The 26,614-nt window shown below is 33.2% G+C and overlaps 2 protein-coding genes and 2 long non-coding RNA genes across 5 annotated transcripts; all 4 read left to right on the top strand.

Annotated features, from left to right (window-relative positions):
- Nucleotides 1-818: 818 nt before the first annotated feature.
- On the top strand, nucleotides 819-2,161 carry LOC123266854. Of its 2 annotated transcripts, none has more exons than XR_006509878.1 (3): nucleotides 819-972; nucleotides 1,443-1,588; nucleotides 1,976-2,161. It is a non-coding gene; the product is annotated as an uncharacterized LOC123266854 (long non-coding RNA). The 2 variants fall into 2 exon arrangements; XR_006509877.1 differs by having other exon boundaries at nucleotides 819-1,193.
- A 2,251-nt stretch (nucleotides 2,162-4,412) lies between these two features.
- LOC123266856 lies at nucleotides 4,413-14,038 on the top strand. The gene is made up of 3 exons (XR_006509880.1): nucleotides 4,413-4,523; nucleotides 8,502-8,508; nucleotides 14,028-14,038. It is a non-coding gene; the product is annotated as an uncharacterized LOC123266856 (long non-coding RNA).
- A 7,457-nt stretch (nucleotides 14,039-21,495) lies between these two features.
- Nucleotides 21,496-23,159, top strand: LOC123267937 (glycosyltransferase-like protein gnt13). Its single transcript, XM_044732823.1, has 2 exons — nucleotides 21,496-21,991; nucleotides 22,954-23,159. Exons 1-2 carry the CDS (start codon nucleotides 21,496-21,498, stop codon nucleotides 23,157-23,159), a joined length of 702 nt encoding a protein of 233 aa, XP_044588758.1.
- Nucleotides 23,160-23,172: 13 nt separating this feature from the next.
- Nucleotides 23,173-25,570, top strand: LOC123267935. The gene is made up of 3 exons (XM_044732822.1): nucleotides 23,173-23,641; nucleotides 23,836-24,119; nucleotides 24,669-25,570. The coding sequence occupies exons 1-3, from the start codon at nucleotides 23,173-23,175 to the stop codon at nucleotides 25,503-25,505; spliced, it is 1,590 nt and encodes a 529-aa protein (XP_044588757.1). The 3' UTR covers nucleotides 25,506-25,570.
- Nucleotides 25,571-26,614: the final 1,044 nt, after the last annotated feature.

Here is a 26,614-nt window from a genome sequence, read left to right as displayed (position 1 = left end):
TTCGAAATAAATCGAAGATTTTTTAACTTCTTGCAAAGAAAATCGAAGATTTTCGAAAAATCGGGAAGTTATTGGTTTTACCCCGTTTTGCAAAAATCGAGGTTTCAACAGATCTCGACGTTTTGAAGCCCTAAGAAGCTTTCCTGACTACTTTCACGATGATGTCCATACGTCTGTATGAGTGTGTGTGTGTGTGTGTGTGTGTGTGTGTGTGTGTGTGTGTATGTGTGTGTGTGTGTGTGTGTTGACCGATTTGTTGAACACGGCTTGACCGATTCCACCGTGGTTGACGCCATTCAAAAGGGCTTGACCAAACTTATATTTTAAATACCATTTGGACTGATTCGAACCTATAGATTTTGAGAAATCTCAAAAAAACTACGAAAAAAATTTTTTGAAATGTGGTTTTTTTCGAATTACTTTTAAATGGCTTTACCGATCAATTCCAAAATCTAATCATCTGTTAAAATCAAAAAACCACGTCGATCACCGCAAGCCCGGTCAAAATCGGTTGATTCTTTCGTGAGTAATCGTTGTCGAAAGAAAACTGAAAAAAGTGTTTTTTCGAAATTACTTCGAAATTCCTGGCTCGATTGATTTAAACTTAGAAATTCTTTATGGAACTTCAGAAACTGCGTCGAATGCCGCCAACCGCGTCAAAATCGGTTCATTCATTCAAAAGTTATTGCCGTTTGAAAATTCAAAAAATTGCGTTTTATTAAACTGCTATTAGAGTTTTGAGCTTAAAAAGCTCAAAATGACACAAAAATCATATACGTAATGTGTAATTTTGAGCGCTTAATTACAAAATGAGCGGGAAGTTGCAGGAATGGCCTTTAGGGTCAACCGTCGTCCTAATTTTTTTTGTATCACTCAACGATTAGGAAACAGAGGACAAAGCACTATTATAGATGGTCAATCAGTAATTATCAAATTTGTCAGATGAGGAAGGTTACCTTGATTTTTGTGTTGGTAAGAAGCAAGAATATTATTTAATTTTTAATTAATACATAATTTATAAAATATGTGACACTTGTAGAGCAATAATTGATTATCATATGATGAAATAATTGAATGGAAAAAGAATTATCAAGATGATTATTTACTTATATAATTTCAACAGAAAAACTGAAGACAAAAATGACGTTGTGATTCAACGTATAGCTTTGATAGTTTGATGCATAGCTGGTCAGGTATGCCCCCAGAGAGTAGGATTATTGATTATACATCAAATTCTCACTCATAATTTTACAAAACTGATTAAAAATTGATAATTTTAATATCTTGAATAGAAAAATAAAATGCTTACCTAACATAATATTTGATAAATTAAACGATCTAATAAAATGTTGCTATTAATTATTATTAAATGGCACAAATGAATTGTATTAGTAATGTTGTGTAAAAATGATACCAATGATGATTCTTCAATAACTTTCTAGCTCTCTGGGAATGAATTGGAAAATCTTTTAACTGAAGTATATTAAGTAGCTATGTCACCTTTAAAATGCCAAACTTCAACACTACGCATTATGAGTTCTCTTTTGTTGTAACTGCTATCAGATTATGGGAAGAACTACCAACTGAGGTAATCAATGCATCAAGCATTGAAATTTTTAAAAATAAGGTTTATGACTATCTGTTTAACTTAGATCTATAACTCAATAGGTTTGTCTAATGGTGCTCAATTAAATCAATAAACTTAAATCAATAAAATTGAGAGAATTATTAAGTCGTTAAATAAGTTCATTATATGTTTATGTACTTATACTATGTACTATATTAAGAAAATTGTAATTAAATTGTATTTTTCTGTTTATACTTGCCATTCGGCCACAGCCTTGGCATAAATAAATGATCTATCTATCTATCTATGTATAGTAAATTTGACTCTTTGGAGAAATTTAACAACTTTATAATTAAAAATGTTTTATTCATCTAATAAATTTAATAAAATGAGTGCAATGTTTTTTAGGTGGAAGTAATGGAACTGAAGAGACTCTGAAACGTACAAATTTCAAAGTGACTAGTCGAGAAGAACACAGTGAACAAAGTTACCGAATTGTTTAACAGGTTCAAGCAGCTACTCAAATCAATGGCTAGTTTTTTTGAAGTTGTTGAGATGTAATGTTTCAAATGGTGGATATGGTAAAATAATGTATAAAATTATGACTAAATATTAAAAAATATTTATATTTGTAGAATAAAATATTGAGTTAACTATTTATATATTTCGATTATTTGAATAATTGATAGATAAATCAGATCATGCTGCTACATTCCTTTAAAAGTTGAATAAGACTGAAATTTATCACATTTAAATTAATTTTTTAAATTGAAAGAAAATAGTAAAAACAATAATTTGTCAAAAATAAAAAATGCATTTGTAGAGAATTGAAAAATCTACTAGTGCATTTTATTAAAGTTAATATTTTATAATTATTAATTATTTTTTTTGTATATTTAAAGTCATATGACTTAATATGACTTTTCAAATATTTATATATATATATATATATATATATATATATATATATATATATATATATATATATATATATATATATATATATATATATTTGAATGAAACCCAGATTTGTTTATAGTTAACAAATATTTCTTTGGTACTAACAATGATATATTTCAACCAAATCAGATTTGTTAACTATAAATAAATGGTATGTTTGAATATACTCAAAGCAATGATTTTTAGTTTTAGGTTAGGAAAGTAGTAAAAGTAGACATATCGAACGTTTGGGGTAAAATGGGCACTTCTTTTGGAATTATTAATTATACTGAAATTAACAATAATACTAAAGTTAGTCGACGTTTTTAATTTTTTAATTTTTTTTTCATTTATTAAATTAGAACTATAAAATATTTTTTAAAAATTGCATTTATAATTCTTCAAATTTTTTGCGAATGAAATTTTTTAAAAAAATTTCTTTTGCAACAATTATTTCAATAAATAAAATTCTAAAAATTTTTAGATGTCGGCTAACTCAATTTTCAAAAATTAACAGACATCTGTCAATTTTTAGGACTTTTATAATAATAAAATCATCATGAAAAAATTTTAATTAAAAAATTTCACGTCTAAAAATTAAAAAAAAAATTACAAGTGCAAATTTTTTTTTTAAATATGTTTTTTATCGTTGACATGTAATAAAAATTCAAAAAATTGACAGATGTCTACTAACTTCAGCATCATAATTATTAATGTCTATTATAGTAAACTATTCCAATACATATTTATCTAAGCATTTACCCATATAGCAATCTTTTTAAACGCTTAAGCAAGTCTGATCTCAATTTCGATAGTTGTTAGTGTCTTTTTCTACTTATGAGTCTTGTTCCAGATACTTGTAGCAAATTCAATTTACAAGTTTTGAACAAGCCTTTCGGCTTTGTTTAAGAACTTTGGGTCAGATTATAGCTCAATAATTGTGTAAGAAAATTGAGAAAATCTGAAGATGCTTATCGATAAACTAACTATATCAATTCTTGAGAAAGACTGATACAGAAGCATGCTGAATATACTTGTGCAAGACTTGCTCAAGATCTGCTCAAGATCAAATGTTTTCGAATGACCGTTCGCATCATTCTACTCCTCCTATATTTACTATATGATCAGTGGATCTCATTCAGCTTAACCTTTTAGAGTATAGACCTACTGTTTTACCGATCAAGACAAAATTATTTTAAAATGAGAACCACTGAATCAATACATCTTCAAGTAGTGGAGGGGAAAAAGCGCTATAAAATATATAACGCATCATGCATCTTGAGCGAGTCACGCTTCAACATTTGCTGTTAGTTTTTGTTTGACAAATGCTTTAGAAATGAACAAATTACTGAGGATTACGGATCTTGAGCAAATCTTGAGCGAGTCATGGGTAAGTGTCTGTTGTGAGTTTCTGATTCAAATAATCCGTCAGAAAGTTTTTCAATGCACCTTGCATTAGACTTGTCTCATATTCTTGCACAAGATGTCTCGAGCTGGTTATATATAAATGTAATATCAAAAATAAAAAGAGTATACGCCAAAAGCGTAGGCCATCAGGTAGTATTTAAGTCTAGCTGTAAGATACGATGTCTGGAGTGTATGAGTGCAAGAGAGAAAGAATGAGAACGAGAGTATGTACTAAGGTACGTAGGTATGATTTTTGAGAGATGGCAGAGTAAGTACGAGGAGTGGGAAAAGGGGATGAGTGCTGAGGGTCAGTTGACCTGTGTGTGAAAATTAGTTCTATACGAGCATTTGACAAAGACGTGCCATTTTTCTTGTTAGACATTGTTCTTAATAAACTTACAATCATTTTAGATTCGACTAGTCATCACTTCTAGAAATAAGAACCTTATCCCTAGTTATCCATCTACAGGGGATATCACATAAATCTTGGAGCAGTTCTTTCTACATGAACTTGAGCAAGACCCATATGTAGAAAAAGACACTAGCAACTAGGGGTTTTGCTCAAGACACTCGCACCTAAATCTTGCTCAAGCACATGTTACCTGGGTATGTATATGAGGGTGGTCCATATTTAGGTCATATGTTCGACTTTTTTTTCACGACAGTCATAAATCGGTTCAAAATCTATAAAAACAATCTGGAAAATGGTTGACCCTAAAGACCATCCCTGCAACTTCCCGCCAATTCCATACCTAAACGCTTGAAATTGCACTTATGACGTTTCTGAGCTCTTCGAGCTCAAAAATACAATTTGTGTGTTATTTTGAGCTCTCCGAGCTCAAAGAAATAAATTTTGTATGTTTTTGAGCTCTTCGAGCTCAAAAGGCTGATCGAAGTTTAATAAAACAGTATTTTTTGAATTTTCAAACTGCAATAATTTCTAAATGAATGAATCGATTTTCACGCAGTTGGCAGTATTCCACGCGCTTCTTCGAAATATATGATATACTTTCGAAAACAAACTGATCAAACCGAAAATCTTAGAGAAATTTGAAAAATTCACTTTTTCCGAATTTTTTCGACAACGATAACTCACGAACCAATCGACCAATTTTCACGTTCTTGGTGGCGATCGACGTGATTTTTTGGGCTCTAATAATTATTTTATTTCGTCAAAAACAATCCAAAAAGAAATCTCGAAGTTATGTGAAAAAAACACATTTTTCGAAATTTTTCGTTTTCGATAACTCTCGAACGAATCAACCGATTTCGATGGGACTGGTAGTAATCGGCGTGGTTTTTTAAGCTTAAGAGCTAATCAGTTTTTAGAATTGATCGGTGAAGCCGTTTAGAAGTTATTCCAAAAAAACAATTTGTTGAAAATTTTATTTTTGAGATTTCTCAAAATCTAGCAAACCGAATCGATTCAAATTTTCACGAAATTTAATGGCAATGATACTCTTTGAATCGTCACCTATGTCGATCCGATCGGCCGAGCCGATTTTTGAAAATTTTCAATTTTCTTAGCGGAAAGTTGAAAATTTATGCCAAATTTTAGCTCTTAATTTTAATATTAACCCGGCCCCTTCGATAGCCAAAGTTTTAAATGGAAATAACACGGGAAAAGTTCTGTTAATACTTTGAAATTTTTCTCATCATGAAATAATGAACAGATCGTGTCAACCAATAACAATTCTTATAGCAAATTTAACGTTCTACAAAAAAGGTCTCTTATGATTTTTCGCTATCTTGACTGGTTCGAAAGTTATTCGAGGTCAAAATCAAAGTTCTAGTCAATTTTATGGTTTTTTCCATTTTTATCGTCATTTAATAATTCAAAAATAAAAAAAGGGTTAATATTCATATTATGGACGACCTCTCTGACCTTGACGTATGTTCTAAAAGAAAAATAATATTTAATTGAAAAAATTGATTATTAAAATTACAATGAATCGAAAAAAGTACCAATATTATCATTTTTTCTTTAATCATAGATACTTTCATAAAGTTATTACATTAGTTTTTTTCAGTGCGTTAGAAAACATTTGACGATGATCCTTAACCAATTGTAACACATATTGCATTTGTTTCTCATCCTTAGTATAATGTTTTCAAAAATCTTGCACTAGTTTAACTACTCTCTCAGCACAGTCATTCACAACCGATAGTTTTTCGATGAACGTATACCGTAATGCAATTTTATAACTTTCATAATGAGCCCATTCAGAAAGATTAATTTCTAAAAATTCTGTTTGTAACTCAAACCTTTCAAAAAATTTGATCGATTCTGCGGTTACAAAAAAGTCGATATCGTTATGCAATACATCATTTATACTCTTGCTTTGAAAGCGTTTTACGCAAAATTTATCACTTGTATAATACTGGTCGTCTTCCGGAATATTATCGATTGGGATTTTTTCTCTTCCTGTATGCACCTTAGCCACAATTTTTTATTTTGTTTCTAGTGGTACATCTTCATCAAAAATTGCCATGATCGCTAACTCTGGCAATAAGTAGCAAGATTACTTTTAATCACTTTAAAGTTGTTTAGCTCTTTTACTAATTGTAGATCATGGTACGGAGCTCTTACACTATTAGATGATATAAATCAAGCTTTAACATAAACAGTTGTCACAAAAACACATTTTTGTCGAAGTTTATTTTCTTCACCTTTTTTCAAAGATAACTGGTTCACGAAACAGGTACATTTTTAGTACGTAAATAGCTTTTGCCATCCATTGTGCATGATGGCAAGCTCCTGGCTTACGAAAACTAAATTTTTCTGGGATAACACCAATGAAGACTAGAGTAAGCTCCAAAAACTCTTTGTAATCATCACGAGGTAGCTTTGTTGGCAGAACTTCACTGGCAAATGTTTTTATAGACCTGATTTTTTATATTGTTAACGCGTTCTCATTTTTCGGATCATCTAATCCTGTTTTGTAATTCAATTTATTTAAAGCTTCTCATTGCTTTTGAAATCGAATAAATAGTGGAACATTAGGCCCAACAATATTCCGAAAAATAGCTTCGAATACATATCTTGGGACAATTTCGAAAATGTGACGCCTACACGGAAGATATAATAAATCTCTCTCTAACAATTTCTCCAACAATGCAGCAGCACCATTCCGAATTCCTAAATTTGAGGGAGTGGATCACAGCATATCGCTTTAACAGATGTGTCAAATCCTCAATCAAGTAATGTTTCGTAAACAATAGTAGCTTGGGCCATTCCAGTTCCATATTCACTTGTTGGTACACCTAACATAATTTCTTTGTTCTCCGAAGTAATTATTACTAGAAATCGATGAACAGTTTCGGTATTTAATAAATTTGGTAATAATTTTCCGTCCCAGTGTTCAATGATAGGTGATAACTTTAAGTCTTGGAAGTTTTTATTTCTATTGATTTTGACTCTTGCAGAGTTTGTCGATGTCTTCGAATGGATGATCGATTGATAATCAAAAAGTTGATATCCACATCTAGTATCCACATCTCATATCAATAAGCAACTGGCAGATAGCTGTTAATATAAATACAGCATATCTGTCACTTACTTTACACCGATCTTAAGTAGCTACAACTTTTTCACTGAGAATATCATAACTTCCGCTTGTTTTTTAACTTTCCGCTAAGAAAATTAAAAATTTTCAAAAATCGGGAAGTTATTGTTTTCACCCCGTTTTTCGAAAATCGAGTTCTAATCAGATCTTGACGTTTTAAGGTCCTAGAAAGCTTCCTTGAATGTTTTCGCGATGATGTCCGTATGTATGTAGGTATGTGTGTGTGTGTGAGTGTGTGTTTTTTTTTTTTTTTTTTTTTTTTAAGAGGGGGGGAATCCTTTTTACGGATTCTAGGCATAGCTGTTTGGCCTGGATATGTAGCGACTCGACGCAGCGTCATACTAAAACTCAACGCTGACGCCCCTACCCACTAAACCCTAAACCCTTTTCTCTTCTATCCTCTGATCCCCCATGGTACCGCCGTAAGGCATTTCTTCGCGGGGGGAGGAATTAGCTGCCGCTCTTCCTTCTGGTGGCTAAGATGTTATCTCTTCCTTCTAGATTCTGTCTTTCGCTCTTTTCCTCTCAGTGGATCGCAACTCGGTAAGCACTTTTGTAGCAAAAGTGCTTGTGGCGTTCCAGGCAGCTTCTGACGACAACATTGCTTCTACTATTGACTCTGGTTGGGTTCTCTTTTTCAGAATCTTCTCTAACTCATCGCACTGTTGGTTTAAATGTGGACACACAAAGAAAACATGCTTCGCATCTTCATTGACCCCTGGACAGGACGGGCACTCTGGGGTATCATCGTGCTTAAAGCGGTGAAGATACTTCCGGTAACATCCGTGTCCTGATAACATCTGCGTTAGATAATAGTTGATCTCACCGTGACTCCGGTTGAACCACATATCAATCCGAGGTATGAGACGGTACGTCCACCGAGCTTTCTCTGAAGAATTCCACTCCTGTTGCCATCTTGCGATGCTGTGTTGCCGTTCTTCCCTTCTAAGTTCTTTAGGGCTCAGTGTGGTTGACCTTTTTCGTTGGTATAGGTTCCGTCTTTCCTAAGCTAGGACTCTGAGAGGCAGAGTACCGGAAATAACACACACTGCTTCCTCTGATATTGTGCGGAAGGCGCTAGTTACTTGTAGTGCACTCATACGATATATTGGTCCAGCTTTTCTCCATGAATCTTGCACCTCTAGTGCGTCAGCCCAAGTGGATATTCCGTAGATAAGCACCGATGTGACTACTGATGACAATAGCAGCCTCCTGCTATGCTTTGGGCCTCCGACGTTCGAGATCAATCGTGCGAGACTAGCTCTCACTACTTTTCGGCTGGTAATAAGCACTGCTTCGGTCTTCTGCTTGGCCAGTTGTAGGTTCACTGTATCCATCCACTGGTTGATCTTCTCAAAAGTGATGTCAAACAGATGTTGAATCTCGTCGAGGTGTTTGGCGACGATCACTGCGGCAACATCATCCACATACGCTACCAGTTTGACACATCTTGGAAGCTTCAGTCTCAGGAGCCCGTCATACATGATATTACACAGAAGTGGACCAAGAACAGAGCCCTGTGGCACACCACCGGTTATATCATACTCTTTCGGACCATTCTTCGTATCGTATTTCAGCACTCTATCTGTAAAATAGCTAATCACTAGTCTGCGAAGATATGTTGGCACGTTCTTCTCGTCGAGAGCTTGCATGATGCAGTCCCAATTAGCGGAATTGAAAGCATTTTTGATGTCCAAGGCAGCCACCAGGCAGTACTTCTTCGTTTTACCCTTCCATCTAGTTCCTGCGATTGTCTCTTTGGCCGTATTAACAACCAGGTTGATCGCGTCCAGGGTTGAGCGTCCTTTCCGGAATCCATACTGGTTGTCTGCCAAGAGTGGGTCGACTACTGCATCTATTCGCTGATGGATGATACGCTCAAATATCTTACCCGCCGTATCTAGCATGCAGAGTGGTCGGTAAGATGACGGTTCTTCTGGTGGTTTCTTTCCTTTAGGTAAAAGTACTAACTGTTGCTGTTTCCACTTACGAGGAAAAGTCCCCTCCTTGAGGCATGCGTTGTAAGCGTCTAGAAATAATGTTGGTGCTGCCTTTATGATGGTTTTCCAGGCTATATTAGTGATTCCGTCCAATCCCGGCACTTTATTATTTCCTCCCTGATTACAGGCCTCCAACAATTCTTCTTCAGTGACAGGTGGAATGTCGTCCAGTTCACCTTGCGTTGACTGATAATTGAGACTGTGTTGCTGTGGAAACAGCGCAGTGACGATTTTCTGAAGGAGTTGGGGACATGTAGGTGACGGCATTTGTTGTTTCTTCAGGTGCGTCATGACCACCTTATACGGCCGACCCCACACGTCTTTGTAGACCTCGTATATGAGCTCTTTCAAGCATCTTCCTTTGCTCTCTTTTATGGCCTTATTAAGTTCACGACAAGTTTTTTTGTACTCTGCGATCAGCACTGCAGAGTTAGGTCGTTGATAGCCACGCTGAGATATTCTTCTCTTTCGAGAACACTCTTTACGGAGGTTGCTGATATGATCATTCTACCAGTGTACCGCAGGTCTTGAATTCATAACACGTTTGCGAGGCATACTGGCATCACAAGCTTGTGTTACTCGCATCATCAGGGCCTTAGTATGTTCTTCTGCACATCCAGTTTCTATCGGATCACTATCGAGGGCTGTTAGCAATACTTCTGGGTCAAAAGATTTCACATTCCAACCGACGGTGTTAAATTGCTTGATAGGCCGCCTGAGGTTCTGGTCGTTTGACGTTTCCCAGAGTATCGCATGATGGTTACTGGCAGTGTAGATGTCCAGTACCTTCCAGTTAGAGTTACCTTTAGCAAGGCTGGTACTGACAAAAGTGACGTCTACAATCGAGCTTGCGTCACCTTTGGTGTAGGTCGGCGTGTCACCACTGTTGAGCAAGACTACATCTAGTGTAGAAAGAGCTTCTAGCAGCTCTCTTCCTCGTGCATTAGTCTGCTTACTGCCCCAGTCCACTGCCCAGGCGTTAAAGTCCCCGGCTATCACCACTGGATGATGTTGCTTCGCGTCCTCGGTCAGTCGATCCAAGAAGTCAGTAAACTCAACAATTGAGAGGCTAGGTGGTGCGTAGCAGCTGTAAAAACGGATACCATCTACTGATGCTGCTACAAAGCCAGCGCTGCCATTGGTAGCTACACTCTGGAAAGGGAGCTTACCACAAGCCCAGATCACAGCTTTCGTGGTGATATCCGTCTCCCAAGGTTGTCCAGCTAAATGTTTATATGGCTCCGATAAAAGCACAACGTCGAGCTTCAATTCCCGTACTGTCTGCATAAGCAGGTCATGCGCAGCTTCGCAGTGATTGATGTTAAGCTGCAGTATCCTTATGTTCGTTTATTTGTCAGCTTCTGGAGTGCTTCTTGGAAGACTGGGCATCGGCCAGAACCAGACCGGTGAGCAGTGTCCTGAGAGCCAGGTTTTTCGGCACATAACGCACATTTCACTTTATTTGGGCATTGAGCAGCTTGATGACCTGTTTGCCCACATTTGATGCAAAGCCCAGATCAGTCGACTTCGCTTTTACATTGGGCAGTAGTGTGCCCAAAGTGCCAGCACTTATAGCATCGTAGTGGTGTCTCAACTGCTCTGACACGGCAATTTACCCAGCCAATCCTTATTTTGCCTGTCTTTCCGAGTATCTTCTGCACTATTGCTGCTGGCAATCGTACCGAAGCAATTTGAGTACCTCTGTAGGCCGGACAAATTTTAATGACATCTTCAGGTATTTCGTAGTCATTTCCAGCTGCCTCTTGTAAGGCCTTCCGGACATAGTCTTCAGTTGTTTCGTCGTCAATGTCCCGGATTTCAAGCTGTTCCTCTGGGCCTTTACAGATAACTTGCGCTTCTTCTTTAAGGATGCTCTTGATGGTCTTCAGCAAAGCTTGTACTTTGTCTGCGGTCTTTCTGGAAAGCGTAATAAGCATATTCCCATCATTCGTCTTTTGAACCTTGTCAACGACGTCACGGGTCTGATCTGGTGGGACATCTTTTTTAATCCGACGCAGTATCTCGGCATATTTTGCCTTCTCAACGGGTCGAATAATTAAGGCATCTGGTTTGGTGAATTTTCGCGGTTTTTTCCGCTTAGGCTCCGGCCGAGATTTGTTCACTGGTTGTTTTGGTAACCGCTCTCTCGCTTGCTCCTTCTTCTCCTTCTTGGATTGGACCTTCTGCCATTCAGTCACCTTTTTTTTTCCAGCGTTCTGCACTGCCGTGTTTTTCGGAGGGCTTGGTTTCAGGTCCTTTTTCTTCACAACTTGGCTGGTCGTTGGGTCGGGAGAAGATCGATCTTTTCTCTTAGTTGACTTGCTGCTAGTTCTGTTTCTATCTTCCGCGACTGATTCACCGTCACCTTCGGCTCCAGTGTCCATTGCTTCTTCATTCACGACAGTTGCTTGAATGATTCTCTCCGGTGTAGTGCGAGAAGTGCGTCGTACTGTTAAACGCCATTCTTCATCAAGTTTCTTGAATCTCTGGAGGGCATTGGCTACGCTGGTCGTCTTGGTCTTAATCTCCTTGTGGATATTGACCTTAGATTGGATGAAGTCATTTAGCTCACTGGTCTGCTTTTCAAGGCGTTCCAACGCTTGCGACCGCTTCATTTCAGCGCTTGCTTCAATCGCTGCTTGTTGGGCATGAGGCCCGTTTTCACTATTGTTGTTTTCCTGAATTTTACTCATACTTTTAAATTCACCAGCGCATCGTACGGAGTGGAGCGGGTTGTCATAACTAGGAACGGGTGTACCCTCGGAGATAGTACTCCTACCTCAGTTCCCTGAGGCCTAGCCGACACTTAGCCAGTCCCGGAATACACGGACGGACTAGACTCGCTCGGAGCGGTGAAGATTCCGATCTCTAACACTCACTGCGTACTTCCTGATCAAGGCCCGAAGTGGCTGGCTCCTGATCCACTGCTGCAACTTACACCTTGGCAGAGCAAGCTCACATCAGCCATGGCCTGCATCGTCGGAAACTACGACACGAGGTTCCGGTCACTCCCAGTGGGTCACAGCAGGGAACGATCGTCTTGTTAGGTCAGTTAGTGTGACCAACCCATTAACGGGGGAGTTTTGTCCACGGGAACGTATTTTATTTGGCTCCTACCCTCTGTACCAGGTACAGCGAGCGTTCTCCCATCCGCTACGGGGAGACGCGCCTGGTAGCAGTTTTTCCTCTGCCCCAAGTGTGTGTGTGTGTGTATGTGACCCTTTTATACCTTTTAAGCGGCGACCGATTTTATCGCGGTTGGCGCCATTCGAAAGGGCTTAACCAAACTTAGATTTTGAATCCCTTTTAGACCGAATCAAACCAGTAGATTTTGAGAAATCTCAAAAAACTACAAAAAAAATTTTTTGAAATGTGTTTTTTGTGGAATTACTTTCAAATGGCTTCACCGATTAATTCCAAAATCTAATTAGATCTCTTAAGATCAAAAAACCACGTCAATCACCGCAAGCCCGATCAAAATCGGTTGATTCTTTCGTGAGTTATCGTTGTCTGAAGAAAACCGAAATAAGTGTTTTTTCGGAATTACTTTGAAATTCTTGGCTCGATCGATTTAAACGAAGATTCTTCATGGGACTTCAAAAACTGCGTCAAATGCCGCCAACCAAGTGAAAATCGGTTCATTCATTCAAAAGTTATTGCCGTTTGAAAATTCAAGAAATTGTGTTTTATTAAACTGCTATTAGAGTTTTGAGCTCGAAGAGCTCAAAAACGTAATGTGTAATTTTGAGCGCTTAAGGACAAAATGAGCAGGAAGTTGCAGGGATGGCCTTTAGGGTCAACCGTCGTTCTAATTTTTAACTTCCCGCTAAGAAAATCGAAGATTTTCAAAAATCGGGAAGTTATTGTTTTCACCCCGTTTTGCAAAAATCGAGTCTTCATCAGATCTCGACGTTTGAAGGTCACAGGAAGCTTCCCTGACTATCCCCGCGAGGTTGTCACGGTGTATGTGTGTGTGTGTGTGTGTGTGTGTGTGTGTGTGTGTGTGTGTGTGTGTGTGTGTGTGTGTGTGTGTGTGTGTGTGTGTGTGTGTGTGTGTGTGTGTGTGTGTGTGTGTGTGTGTGTGTGTGTGTGTGTGTGTGTGTGTGTGTGTGTGTGTGTGTGTGTGTGTGTGTGTGTGTGTGTGTGTGTGTGTGTGTGTGTGTGTGTGTGTGTGTGTGTGTGTGTGTGTGTGTGTGTGTGTGTGTGTGTGTGTGTGTGTGTGTGTGTGTGTGTGTGTGTGTGTGTGTGAAAGTATGTGAAAGTATGTGAACCGCTTATAACTTTTGAACGGCTTGACCGATTTCATCGTGGTTGGTGCTATTCGAAAGGGCTTGACTAAACTTAGATTTTGAAAACTATTTGGACCGATTCAGATCAATAGATTTTGAGAAATCTTAAAAAAACTGAAAAAAAATTTTTCAAATGTGGTTTTTTTGGAATAACTTTTAAACGGCTTAAAGGTTCAATTCCAAAAACTAATTAGCTCTTAACCTCAAAAAACCACGTCGATCGCCACCAGTCCGGTCAAAATCGGTTCATTCGTTCGAGAGATATCGTGAACGAAAGAAAACCGAAAAAAGTGTTTTTTCGGAATAACTCCAAAATTCCTAGCGCGATCAATTCAAAATTTAAGATTCTTTATGAGGCTCAAAAAACTGCGTCGAATGCTTCTAACCGCGTCAAAATCGGTTTATTCATTCAAAAGTTATTGCGGTTTAAAAATTCAAAAGATAGTGTCATCAAATCTCTATCAGACTTTTGAGCTCGACGAGCTTTAAAGCATAAGAAAGCAATCTCTTTGAGCTCGGAGAGCTCAAAATAACCCATAAATTGTATTTTTGAGCTCAAAGAGCTCAAAAACGTCATTGGTGCAATTTTAAGCGCCTAAGTATGGAATTAGCGGGAAGTTGCAGGGATGGCCTTCAGGGTCAACCGTTTTCCTAATTTTTTTTATTCTGATAATCTGGCAGTACTTAACAAGTATATTTCTCCACTCGATGCAGATAGAACACTTCCTTGGCTAGATAAAGGTTCAACATTTTTGTTTAAAACGAATAAGGATATTAATTAGACGAAAAGAATCTTTACGTTAATAAAGAATAAAAAAATAATTGATTATTTGATTCTTATAATTTGCCCAATAATGCTTTTTCATCTTTGCTCTTTTTTTTTTGTTTTTCAAACTGAATTTTTTTGTTCAATTTATTATCATTAACATCGTCATCATATCTCGTTTAAATATTTGCAATAAGACCAATGCGTTCATCTGATCTTTGATTAATCAAGAATTCTTTAGAATTTTCATTGATAACGTCAAATACATTTGACGGTGCAATATCAAATAATTTTTTCAATGAACATACAAATCTATTTTGTTTTTTTTACAGCCACGTCACTCCGATTTTTGTGTTTGACATGTATGCGCCACTCATCGTACAATTTTTTCAGTTTATCTCGGCATCTTTGCACATCTTGAACAGGAATTTGAGCTTTATTTCAAAATACAATAATTTCATCAATTACTGCAGCAATACTTTCTGGGACAGAAGCATTCAAAATACTTGTATAAAAAAAAAATACTTTCAAAGCTTGCAATTTCGATGGTAATTTATTACCAACTATTTGGACGTCAACATCGCCAATTAAAAAGATGTTTTGACGTAAACGAGAAAGCTCCATATTTTTCTGATCACTTCGGAATCAAATGGATAAAGTTTATAGATTAAATTAAATAACGAGAAAGCATTAGCATTAGTAAACAATGAACAATTGTATATGGTTCTGATTGATTTGAGATAATAAATATAGGTTATGAGCACTTCAGAATTAATTTTGATGTAAAAAGTTAAAATAAAATTTGATAGATGGCAGCATAATCAGTTTCTAAAATATTCTTATCCTAAAATTTAAATTTGAAACTAGAGCTTATCAATATTTTTACCAATTAAAATTAAATTCTTTTAACAACTTGTCAAGAATATTTTATGTATCTCAAAATTTAGAAAACAGTTAAAACATACGGCAGGTCAAGAATAAAAGAAAATTAGTGTAATTATTATTTTAAGGTCATCATCACCTTGCAAGTTTTCTGAAAAAAAAAACAATCAAGATTAAAAATTATAACCCTACTCCATTATTGAATTATTAAATGACGATAAAAATGGAAAAAAACTATAAAATACTGACTAGAACTGACTAGTACTGACTAGTACTGACTAGAACTTCGATTTTGACCTCGAATAACTTTCGAACCAGTTAAGATAGCGAAAAATCATAAGAGATCTTTTTTGTAGAGCGTTAAATTTTCTATAAGAATTGTTATTGATCGACATGATCTGTTCATTATTTCATAATGAAAAAAATTCCAAATTATTAACAGAACTCTTCCCGTGTTATTTCCATTTATAACTTTGGCTATCGGGGGGAGGGGGGGGCCAGGTTAATATTAAAATTAAAAGCTAAAATTTGACATGAATTTTTTTTTATAGATTTGGAACCGATTTAGGACTATCGTAAAAAAAAAATTCGAACATAACCTAAATAAGGACCACCCTAATGTATATTTATTTATTTTATTAATTTCTATAAAAATAATATATACACAATTAGTTGATTGTATCAGACACATTTTAAGGTACTAAAAATACAAAAGCTTAAATAAAAATTGAACAAATAAATTCGTAAACTGAGTTAATTTTTATTATTCATTTTTTACAAATCACGTCGAGAAATAACAGTGGCGACCGTAGCGGTACCAGGCGTAATTTACTTAAAGCGAGATTTGTTAATAGTTAACAAATCTTTATTTAAATGAAATAAATGAGTCGATTCAGTTGAATAAACCAAAACGAAGTATCTGATTCAAAGCAATATATATTTGAATGTATATATTGAACATCCACTCCAGGTCTTTGTCTCCATAGGTTTTTATTTTTAATACTACAGGTGGATTTCTTAATCAACCCTAAATGTACCAATGACCTTACCCAATTGATACCTCCATTCCAGGTCTTTGCCTCCATAGGTTTTTATTTTAAATATTACAGATAGATTTTTTAATCAACCCTAAATCTACCAATGACCTTACCTAATTGATACCTTCACTCCAGGTCTAAGTCGCCATAGGTTTTTATTTTGAATAGTACTGGTGGTTTTCTTAATCAACCCTTAATGCACCAACGACCTTACCGAATTGATACATCCACTCCAGGTCTTTGTCTCCATAGGTTTTTATTTTAAATACTACAGGTGGATTTTTTAATTAACCCTAAATCTACCAATGACCTTACCAAATTGATACCTCCACTCCAGGTCTTTGCCTCCATAGGTTTTTATTTTAAATACTACAGGTGGATTTTTTAATCAACCCTAAATGTACCAACGACCTTACTGAATTGATACCTCCATTCCAGGTCTTTGCCTCCATAGGTTTTTATTTTAAATACTACAGGTGGATTTTTTAATCAACCCTAAATCTACCAATGACCTTACCAAATTGATACCTCCACTCCAGGTCTATACCTCCATAGGTTTTTATTTTCAATACTACAGGTGGATTTCTTAATCAACCCTAAATGTACCAACGACCTTACCGAATTGATACCTCCATTCCAGGTCTTTGCCTCCATAGGTTTTATTTTAAATATTACAGATAGATTTTTTAATCAACCCTAAATCTACCAATGACCTTACCTAATTTATACCTTCACTCCAGGTCTTAGTCGCCATAGGTTTTTATTTTGAATAGTACTGGTGGTTTTCTTAATCAACCCTTAATGCACCAACGACCTTACCGAATTGATACATCCACTCCAGGTCTTTGTCTCCATAGGTTTTTATTTTTAATACTACAGGTGGATTTCTTAATCAACCCTAAATGTACCAATGACCTTGCCAAATTGATACCTCCACTCCAGGTCTTTGTCTCCATAGGTTTTTATTTTTAATACTACAGGTGGATTTCTTAATCAACCCTAAATCTACCAATGACCTTACCAAATTGATACTTCCACTCCAGGTCTTTGCCTCCATAGGTTTTTATTTTAAATACTACAGGTGGATTTCTTAATCAACCCTAAATGTACCAACGACCTTACCGAATTGATACCTCCATTCCAGGTCTTTGCCTCCATAGGTTTTTATTTTAAATACTACAGGTGGATTTTTTAATCAACCCTAAATCTACCAACGACCTTACCGAATTGATACCTCTATTCCAGGTCTTTGCCTCCATAGGTTTCTATTCCATATACAACTATTGAATTTGTTAATCAAGCCTCAATGCACTGACGACCTTGCCGAATTGATACTTCCACTCTAGGTCTCCGCCTCTATAGGTTTTTATTAGTAGATTTCATAGAAGTCTAACTATTGCATTGGTCCCCATGACGTAACTTTTAAAAAATTCAGCTGTATTTTGACTATTTTTTGTTTGGATTTTGGATGCACTCGAACAAATAAATTTCTCGTAAAAATCAATACATATTCTTGTAGGAAATTTAACGATCTACAAGAAAGGTCTGATATAATTATTCGCTAAGTTGACTTGTTTAAAAGTTATTCAAGGTTAAAGTTCAACTTAAAATAGTTGAGGATAACCTTTACAATTTCTTATACTCTATTACAAAATAATGACTCAAAAACATGAAATATCTTAGTTTTCGTTAATTTTATCGAGTGTTTTTTGATAAAACAATAAAATTTTTACAAAATATCGATAATCGTAAGAAAAATCGATATTTTTATACACGGAAAAAAACGTGCGGTAAATCCAACCACACTTGGAGTTGGATTGGAAACACATGAAAATCATCCGTAAACAAACTATAGCGTATATATTAGGGTGTTTCAAAAAAAGACGAATTTTTTTTTTTTCTTTTGGTGTCTAAAAATTGATAGTATACCTAAAAACAAAAATTTTGGCGCCCATGTGAGCTCTTAATATCAATAGTAAGATTTGCCTGTATCCATTTCTTTATTTTCCATTTAAATAACACGGGAAAAATTTTTTTTAATTTTTTAATTTTTATTACTTTGGAACGGTTCATCGTAACAACAATCTGAAAAATGATATTTGTTGGAAATTTTACGCTCTACAAAAAACGTTTGAAGACCAAAGTTCCTCAGATTAACGGCTTCAAAGATATCCGCGGTCAAAGATAACACTAATAAAAAATTTCAAATATTTTCCAATAAAATTACAAAAAAAATATCACATGCTATATTTTTATTATTTTTTATGTTAAATTACTTTAATTCCGTTAACCTGAGACTGTAAACTTTTTTTTTTTACTAATTAATTCAATACTTAACTCACGAAATGCACTAATATATAAATATAAACGTTAAAAATGTCACATAAATGATTTTTTGGTCTTTCTTATAACAAATTTATTTTATATTTTATAAAATTTATAAATTTTTGTAAGAGGAAAATGTAAAGTTCCTTATTACACAAACTCACCAAACACTCATCATTGCATATTATTCAAAATAATATGAAAATTCTGTAAATACGTTAAATCAATTAAATCTACTATAAAACTTGATCAAATGTTTTTATTTGAAAAATATCAACAGAGCTTTTATTTAGCTCTGTCGGTACAAGTATTTTACTCATTTAATTTGAGTGTTGTAGCTAATAAGCTCTGTGTTGTTAAGCCTGTTTTGTCGGTACTAACTTCATTTAGTTGCTTTGCTCTCAACGCTTTACTATATCTTCTCGTCATTGTCTTTGTTCATTGATACTGACTGTTTTTTCAATCCGTTATATTATTAATTTAATTAGTTAAAATATATTAGTTATAAATTTTGTGACCATAATGGTGAAAACAGTGTACTTGATTGGTGATGTGTTAAGTGAATTAGTTGAAAAAAATTACCCTCTCTGAAAGAGGTTATGTCGCTTTTATTTTATTATCTTGATACGAAAAATTTTTCAGTTAAAGAAAGTATATCAATCACTATCGACAAAGTTTTTGAAATTTGGTGTGCGGCACAAATCCCGACAAGAGAGAAAAGATCTGCTTTTTTGAAACTAATCTCAAATCACAATCGATGGAAGAATTTACAAAAAAACCGTAAAATGAAAAAGTCAAAGTCTCAAAAAAAAAAGGAATCCGTTTTTCAGGATGAATTAAATAAACTATTTGATGTAGCTCATGCGGATGTTTTAAATATACTGGACAAAGAAAAAAGATTATTTTATTTGGGACAAAAATCTTCCAGTCGACGTGGTTTTATTTCATATCCCTGATTAAGAAATATGATTTGGAATGATTCGAAAAATTTTAATAATTTCATATTGTATGATATCACAAAATTATGATTCACAATTATTCAAAATGATTCAAAATTCTTAGTTCTGAATAATTTTAAATCATAATTTTATTATTCAAAATTATTCAGAATGATTCAAAGTTCTTAGTTCTGAATCATTTTGAATCATAATTGTATTATTCAAAATTATTCAAAGTTTTTAGTAGTATATGATTTTAAATCATAATTATATTATTTGAAATTATTTAAAATGATTCAAAATTCTTAGCTGTCCATAATTTTGAACCATAACTTTATGATTTAAAATAACTCGAAATGATTTAGAATTGCTCATTTTGAATACTTAAAAATTACTCATTTTAAATACTTAAAAATTGTAAAATTATGATTTAAATTAATTCAAAATAACTTGAAATTTAATTTCTATTAATTTTAAATTATTTTTTCGACATTATTATTAGAAATAATTTATCAAATTAAATTATTTTAATTATATTAAATCAAAAAATAATATTAAAATTGTCAAGTCCTTATTTAATATTTAAAAAAATTTTGGAATAATTCAAGCATTTGACATCTTTTATACTAGAATCAGAAAATAATATTTCATAATTAAAAATAAAAGGAAATTATCGAAAACTATAAAAGAAATTACTATTCAATTATAAGGATAACTTAATAGTTATGATTAGGACCTATAATTAGGAGACATCAAATTGAGGAAATTAATAAGAGATATTAAAATAATGTCACAACATCATAATTGTTTTTAGTAATAAACTTTTTATTAGTAATTTTTTGTTACATCTTACTATTGCTTTCATCGCTTGCTTCTTCATAATCTTTCTCTTCATTTTCCATTGACTCAATATATTGATTTTTTAATAGTTCTTCCAGTTCCTTGTCTGAAATTTCTTCATCTTTCTTTTTTACTTTTCTTGTTCTGGGAATTATAGATTCTTCTTCTTCTTCTTCTTCTTCATCTTCTTCTTCTTCTTCTTCTTCTTTTTTTTCCCTGTTTTTCTTCTTCTTCTACTTCGTCATTACTTTTTTCTTCTACTTTTTTCTTGCTGTTCTTTTCCATTTTTCTTTCAATTTTTGACCTTTTTACATTAGAAATGTACCTTCCCAGGTATGTATATAATTTTTTAAATTCCATGTCTTTTTCGAGTTTCCCTAAAGTTGACATGTATGGTGAATTTTTAAGGTAATACATATAAAAATCTGAAATAAATGAACAACAATAAATATATCATGAGATACAAACGAGCAGAATCATATGAGTAAGTTCAACCCATCAAAAATAATATTGTCATTATTTTTTTTATTATTACTTTGACTAAAATAATTACTACCATGTAAATAATGATAATTTTTGAAAAAATATCTGTTGTAGTTAAATATTATTTCACCTCAAAAAATAATTTGATACTGAAAAGAAAAATATTTAAGACAGAATAGGCACTATTTGAATAGTTACAAAAAATAGACGGTTATACACAAAGCACTGCACGAAATAAAAATGAATAATGATTTGGTCTTGGTAGGAATCAATTCAAGTTTATCAATTAATACGATAAAACGAATAACCAGAATTAAAATAAGGATACATGGAATAATGAAAAGAATATAGATTCAAAATCTGCAAATAAACTTTTAAATGGAGATAATGTAGTAGGAGGATATAGGATCTTAAAAAAGTACCAAGAAGGACATATTATTCCGTGAACTATGAGATATGACAAGAAAAGTCACAAGTCCTAAAGGGATCATGAATCAAATGGCGAACCGGTGTTTACGGGACAATATGTTCAGAGGTCAACTTTCGACGGCTTCAAACGAAACTACTTGGCAATTTTGCAAAGCGATATTAGATAAAAAAAAAGAAATAACAAATTGTATCAGAACCAACGATGGGGTTTTATTAATACAAAATGATGTTAAAAACGTAATACCAGAAGAGGAACAAATTTATACCCGATGTATTTATAATAGTGTAGTGTTTTATGGTACACTTTATACTAAAGGCAATAAAACAAACAACACAACAGTCTACTTAGATAACAATAAAATTGCTAAGATTCATTGCTTTTATAATCGACATGATCAAGTTTACGTAAAGGTAACAGTAGCTGCAGTAGAAAAATTTGATATTTTTGAACATATATTTGTTATCAAAGAGTGGGAAAATAAATTTACAATTATAGATATAAAAAAAAATAGTATCAAAAATGGTATTTATTAGAGTAGAAAATTTATCTTTGATTTCTATGACTGACTATGTATGTCTACAACTCAATAGTTTTGAGGTTCAATAAAAAATAAGATTATACCTATGTAACAATGACAATTCAATCTTTTGTATCCCTATAACGACACCTTCATTACCATTCTATTTATCAAACTAATAACAATTAAATGATTATGATCACTTTGGGATCGAAAATATTAAAAGAAATTTATAAAATTTAAAATTACCCAAACGAGCTTTCAATGTTATTCAGTATTATTTAAGATGATTTGGAAGTTGGAATCATTTCAAATAATATTAAATCCTCTGGAAAACCAGAAATTATAATATTATTTTATCATTCAATATTATTCAAAATGATTCGAACGTTTAAATTATGCTAAATAATTTTATATCATCTGAAGAACCAGAAATTTCTATATTATTTTATCATTCAATATTATTCAAAATGATTTGGAAGTTGAAATCATTTCGAATAATATTAAATCATCTGATGAACCAGAATTTTCAATATTATTTTATCATTCAATATTATTTAAAATGATTCGAACGTTTAAATTATGCTAAATAATTTTATATCATCTGAAAAACCAGAAATTTCTATATTATTTTATCATTCAAAATTATTCAAAATGATTTGGAAGTTGAAATCATTTCAAATAATTTTAAATCATCTAGAAAACCAGAAATTATAATATTATTTTATCATTCAATATTATTCAAAATGATTTGGAAGTTGAAATCATTTCAAATCATTTTAAATCATAAAATAATATTACATTTTTTTATTATTTGATATGATATAAAATGATTCGTTGTAAAATTTATGCTTGAAAGTCAAATCATCCTGACAATTTGGGATGATTTGAAATGATTAAACCCGCGTCTTTTCGAATCATTCCAAATGAGATTTCTTAATCAGGGATAATTCTCAACCAATTTTAGAAGATGTCGAAGACATGGATGTTGATATCAGCAATTATGATAATAATAACAATAATAGTGATAATAATAGTGAAGAGAACATTGATAGCAATGATAAAAACTATAATAATAATGGTAATGATAGTAATAATAATGTCGGAGAGTTTGATAACGACAATGTCAACTATTATTGTGCAGTTGAGACTGATGATGTTGCTAATCTCTGATTATGAAGATGAAATGCCAAAACAACAAGTTCCAAAAATTGATATAATGACACCAGAACTTGCTGCGGCTTTGGATAGAGCTAACGTGACTAGTAGGATGGCGACTTACATTATTGCTGCTTTATTATCTTGCTTGAACATTGATTGTGCAAGCGTAAACTTTAGTCATGTAACTATTCTCCGAGCAAGGGAAAAATTCCGGAAAGAAGCGGCGTTAAATCTGAAGACTAATCTGGAAACTGACAATTATGTACTACATTTTGATGGAAAACTGTTATCAGATATTACAGGTACAGAACAAGTTGACCGGCTTCCGATTATTTTATCATCATCAGGTAAATTTCAACTGTTAGGAGTTCCTAAACTAGAATCTGGGACTGGACAAAACCAAGCTTCAGCTATTATTAAAACAGTAAAACAATGGGATATTAATACTGACAACATCAAAGCATTGTGTTCTGATACTACGGCGTCAAATACGGGTAAATAATTTATTAATAAAAAAAATATAACATGGTTGATTACCGTAATGTTTAAATGCTAAATCAAATCAGATTTTTAGTATTAACCATTAATTTCCAAGTTATGAGTTATTTTTTTTTCAAATTGAAAAGATTTCTCCGTACTACTCTAAAAAATCGATACTTCACTAGCAATTCTCATTTTATTTTTTCAGGAATCAGAAATGGTGCGTGTGTATTAGTAGAAAAGGCTCTTAGTAGAAAACTGTTGTACTTGCCATGCCGACACCATATTTTTGAAATTGTTCTTCGAAGTGCATTTGAAGTATACTGGCCTGCTTCGTCTGGCCCAAACGTTCCAATTTATCAGAGATTTAAAAAGAAGTGGGATGAAATTGACCAATCAAACTTTACGGCTGGTATTTGTGACAAAAAAGTTTTGGAAGTAATAACACCAATCAAAGATGAGATTTTGAAATTCGTTAATAATCAAATAGAAGTAAAATTTTTTAATCCAGCGCTGAAGAATTATTAACTGATGTTAAAGTGGAAAAGAAAAATGTATAAAGTTCAGTATAATTGAGGAGCTGATTTTCAAAAGGGTATCTTTTCATATTTTAAAATACCAGTTTTCTGAACTTTTAAATACTAATTACTTTGAGAATTATGAACATTTATAAATGAAAATCGAATTGCAGCTTCATAACCGATTGCACTTTATAGCTAAATTAAGCAAAGTTCGATACAAATATTTATAATTGAAGATAACTAGTTTTTTGTCTCGATTAATCAAAAATCAAAAGATACCCTTTTGAAAATAAGCTCCTCAATTATCAATTTTACTCTGATTAATTAACTTGCCGTCGTGATTAAAAATATTGAAAATCGGTTTCACATGACTGTTATACTTTCAATCATCTTTAACGATTAAAATTGCGTTTGTAAAATATTTTACAACTTTTACCTCACATCAGTTAATAATAATTAGTCTTCTCAACTTTGAAATTGCGATATAATCAATTTCATTTTGACTTATAACTTTTTGTAGATGGATCATTGTCGAGACGATTACCGTGAACTTCTGGAATTATCATTAATATTTTTGGGTACTACTACCACAAATATTACATTTAAGCATCCTGGAGCGGTCCATCATGCAAGGTGGATGGCTAAAGCAATATATAGTTTAAAAATTTTTTTATTCAGAAATGAATTTCATCTTACTAAATCGGAAATAGATGGATTACGAGAACTTTGTTTATTTATCATAATATTCTATTTAAAAGCTTGGTTCACTGCGCCGTGTGCTATAACAGCACCTAATAATGATTTAACTTTGATTAAAGAATTAATTTCATATGAAAGATTTAATAATAGTCTTTCACAGACATGCTCACAAAAATTAGCCGATCACTTGTGGTATTTAAACAACGAGCTGTCTGTTTTATCTCTCTTTGATAAAAATGTTTCAGTTGGAACAAAAAAAAGAATAGTTCATGCTCTTAAAAACTGTAAAGCCAATGAAACTACAACAAATCGCTTTATAATAGATAAGAAAAATTTAGAGTCATTATTAAATAAAGATCTTAGTCAATTTATGTCTATGAGATCGATTAATATATTTGGATCGTTTGATTTGTCGTATGAGTTCATTGATGAGGATGTTACTTTGTGGCCTCAGAATCCGAATTTCTTAGAAAACTTGGAGTATTTCGGGAAACTTCAAGTTGTGAATGATGTAGCAGAACGCGGCATGGCATTGATAGAGCAGTATAATCGATGCTTAACGAAAGATGAAGAACAGCTTCAATATTTGTTGCAAGTAGTGACAGAACATAGAAAACAATATCCTAATTGCAATAAAAGTAATTTTATAAAACTGTAATATTTTCAAGTTGAAAAATTGTTGTAACAAGTTGTAAATATAGTTTTTTGTTATAAAGAATTAATTGTTCAATTAAATTTCTTAATATTTAGTAAAAAAAAATAAATTTGTTATAAAAGAGACCAAAAAATCATTTATAAGATATTTTTAACGTTTATATTTATATATTAGTGCATTTCGTGAGTTAAGTATTGAATTAATTAGTAAAAAAAAAAGTTTACAGTCTCAGGTTAACGGAATTGAAGTAATTTAACATAAAAAATAATAAAAATATAGCATATGATATTTTTTTTGTAGTTTTATTGGAAAATATTATAAATTTTTTATTAGTGTTATCTTTGACCGCGGATATCTTTGAAGCCGTTAATCTGAGGAACTTTGGTCTTCAAACGTTTTTTGTAGAGCGTAAAATTTCCTACAAATATCATTTTTCAGATTGTTGTTATGATGAACCGTTCCAAAGTAATAAAAATTAAAAAATTAAAAAAAATTTTTCCCGTGTTATTTAAATGGAAAATAAAGAAATGGATACAGGCAAATCATACTATTGATATTAAGAGCTCACATGGGCGCCAAAATTTTTGTTTTTAGGTATACTATCAATTTTTAGACACCAAAAGAAAAAAAAAAATTCGTCTTTTTTTGAAACACCCTAGTATATATATGTCGGAAAAGCATTATTAGGGGCGTTAGTACAGTCCATTGGATTCGTTTATTCAATTATTTATTAATTTCGAATAATTAAAATATCCGCTAACTTGTATAAACAATACTACGATTAATTATCCAAATATAATTAATATACAAGGTAAAAGCGGTGGGGAATGAGACCGAGAACGAATCCGGGGTCAGCAGGATGTTTGCGATCTTTACTTGATCAATGCTCAACGAGAACTACTCGTCTCAGTACCCTAAGTACTTCTTCTCTCAAAAATATTTCGACAGCCCTCATTGTCTGTCGATATCTTTAACTGTATACTTTTTACTTCTATCCTGTGACCTCGGCTACGTTTGGTGACCATTGTCACTCCGTACTCAAGCCCATTGCCATAACCATAAAAATTATAATCGGCTTAAGTTATAAATAATTATTAAATATTCTATGCTTT

The sequence above is a fragment of the Cotesia glomerata genome, linkage group LG6 (genome assembly GCF_020080835.1).
Source record: "Cotesia glomerata isolate CgM1 linkage group LG6, MPM_Cglom_v2.3, whole genome shotgun sequence".
Taxonomy (NCBI): Eukaryota; Metazoa; Arthropoda; class Insecta; order Hymenoptera; family Braconidae; genus Cotesia; species Cotesia glomerata.
Note: the sequence above shows the minus strand (reverse complement) of the source record. Positions and strands in the feature narration are given on the sequence as shown.

Coding starts and splice junctions, on each gene's coding strand:
- LOC123267937 (XM_044732823.1), top strand. CDS start 21,496: ATGACAAGAAAAGTCACAAGTCCTAAAGGGATCATGAATCAAATGGCG. Junction 21,992..22,953: donor AAAAAATAGTATCAAAAATG/GTATTTATTAGA, acceptor AACCAATTTTAG/AAGATGTCGAAGACATGGAT.
- LOC123267935 (XM_044732822.1), top strand. CDS start 23,173: ATGCCAAAACAACAAGTTCCAAAAATTGATATAATGACACCAGAACTT. Junction 23,642..23,835: donor TACTACGGCGTCAAATACGG/GTAAATAATTTA, acceptor TTATTTTTTCAG/GAATCAGAAATGGTGCGTGT. Junction 24,120..24,668: donor TCGTTAATAATCAAATAGAA/GTAAAATTTTTT, acceptor AACTTTTTGTAG/ATGGATCATTGTCGAGACGA.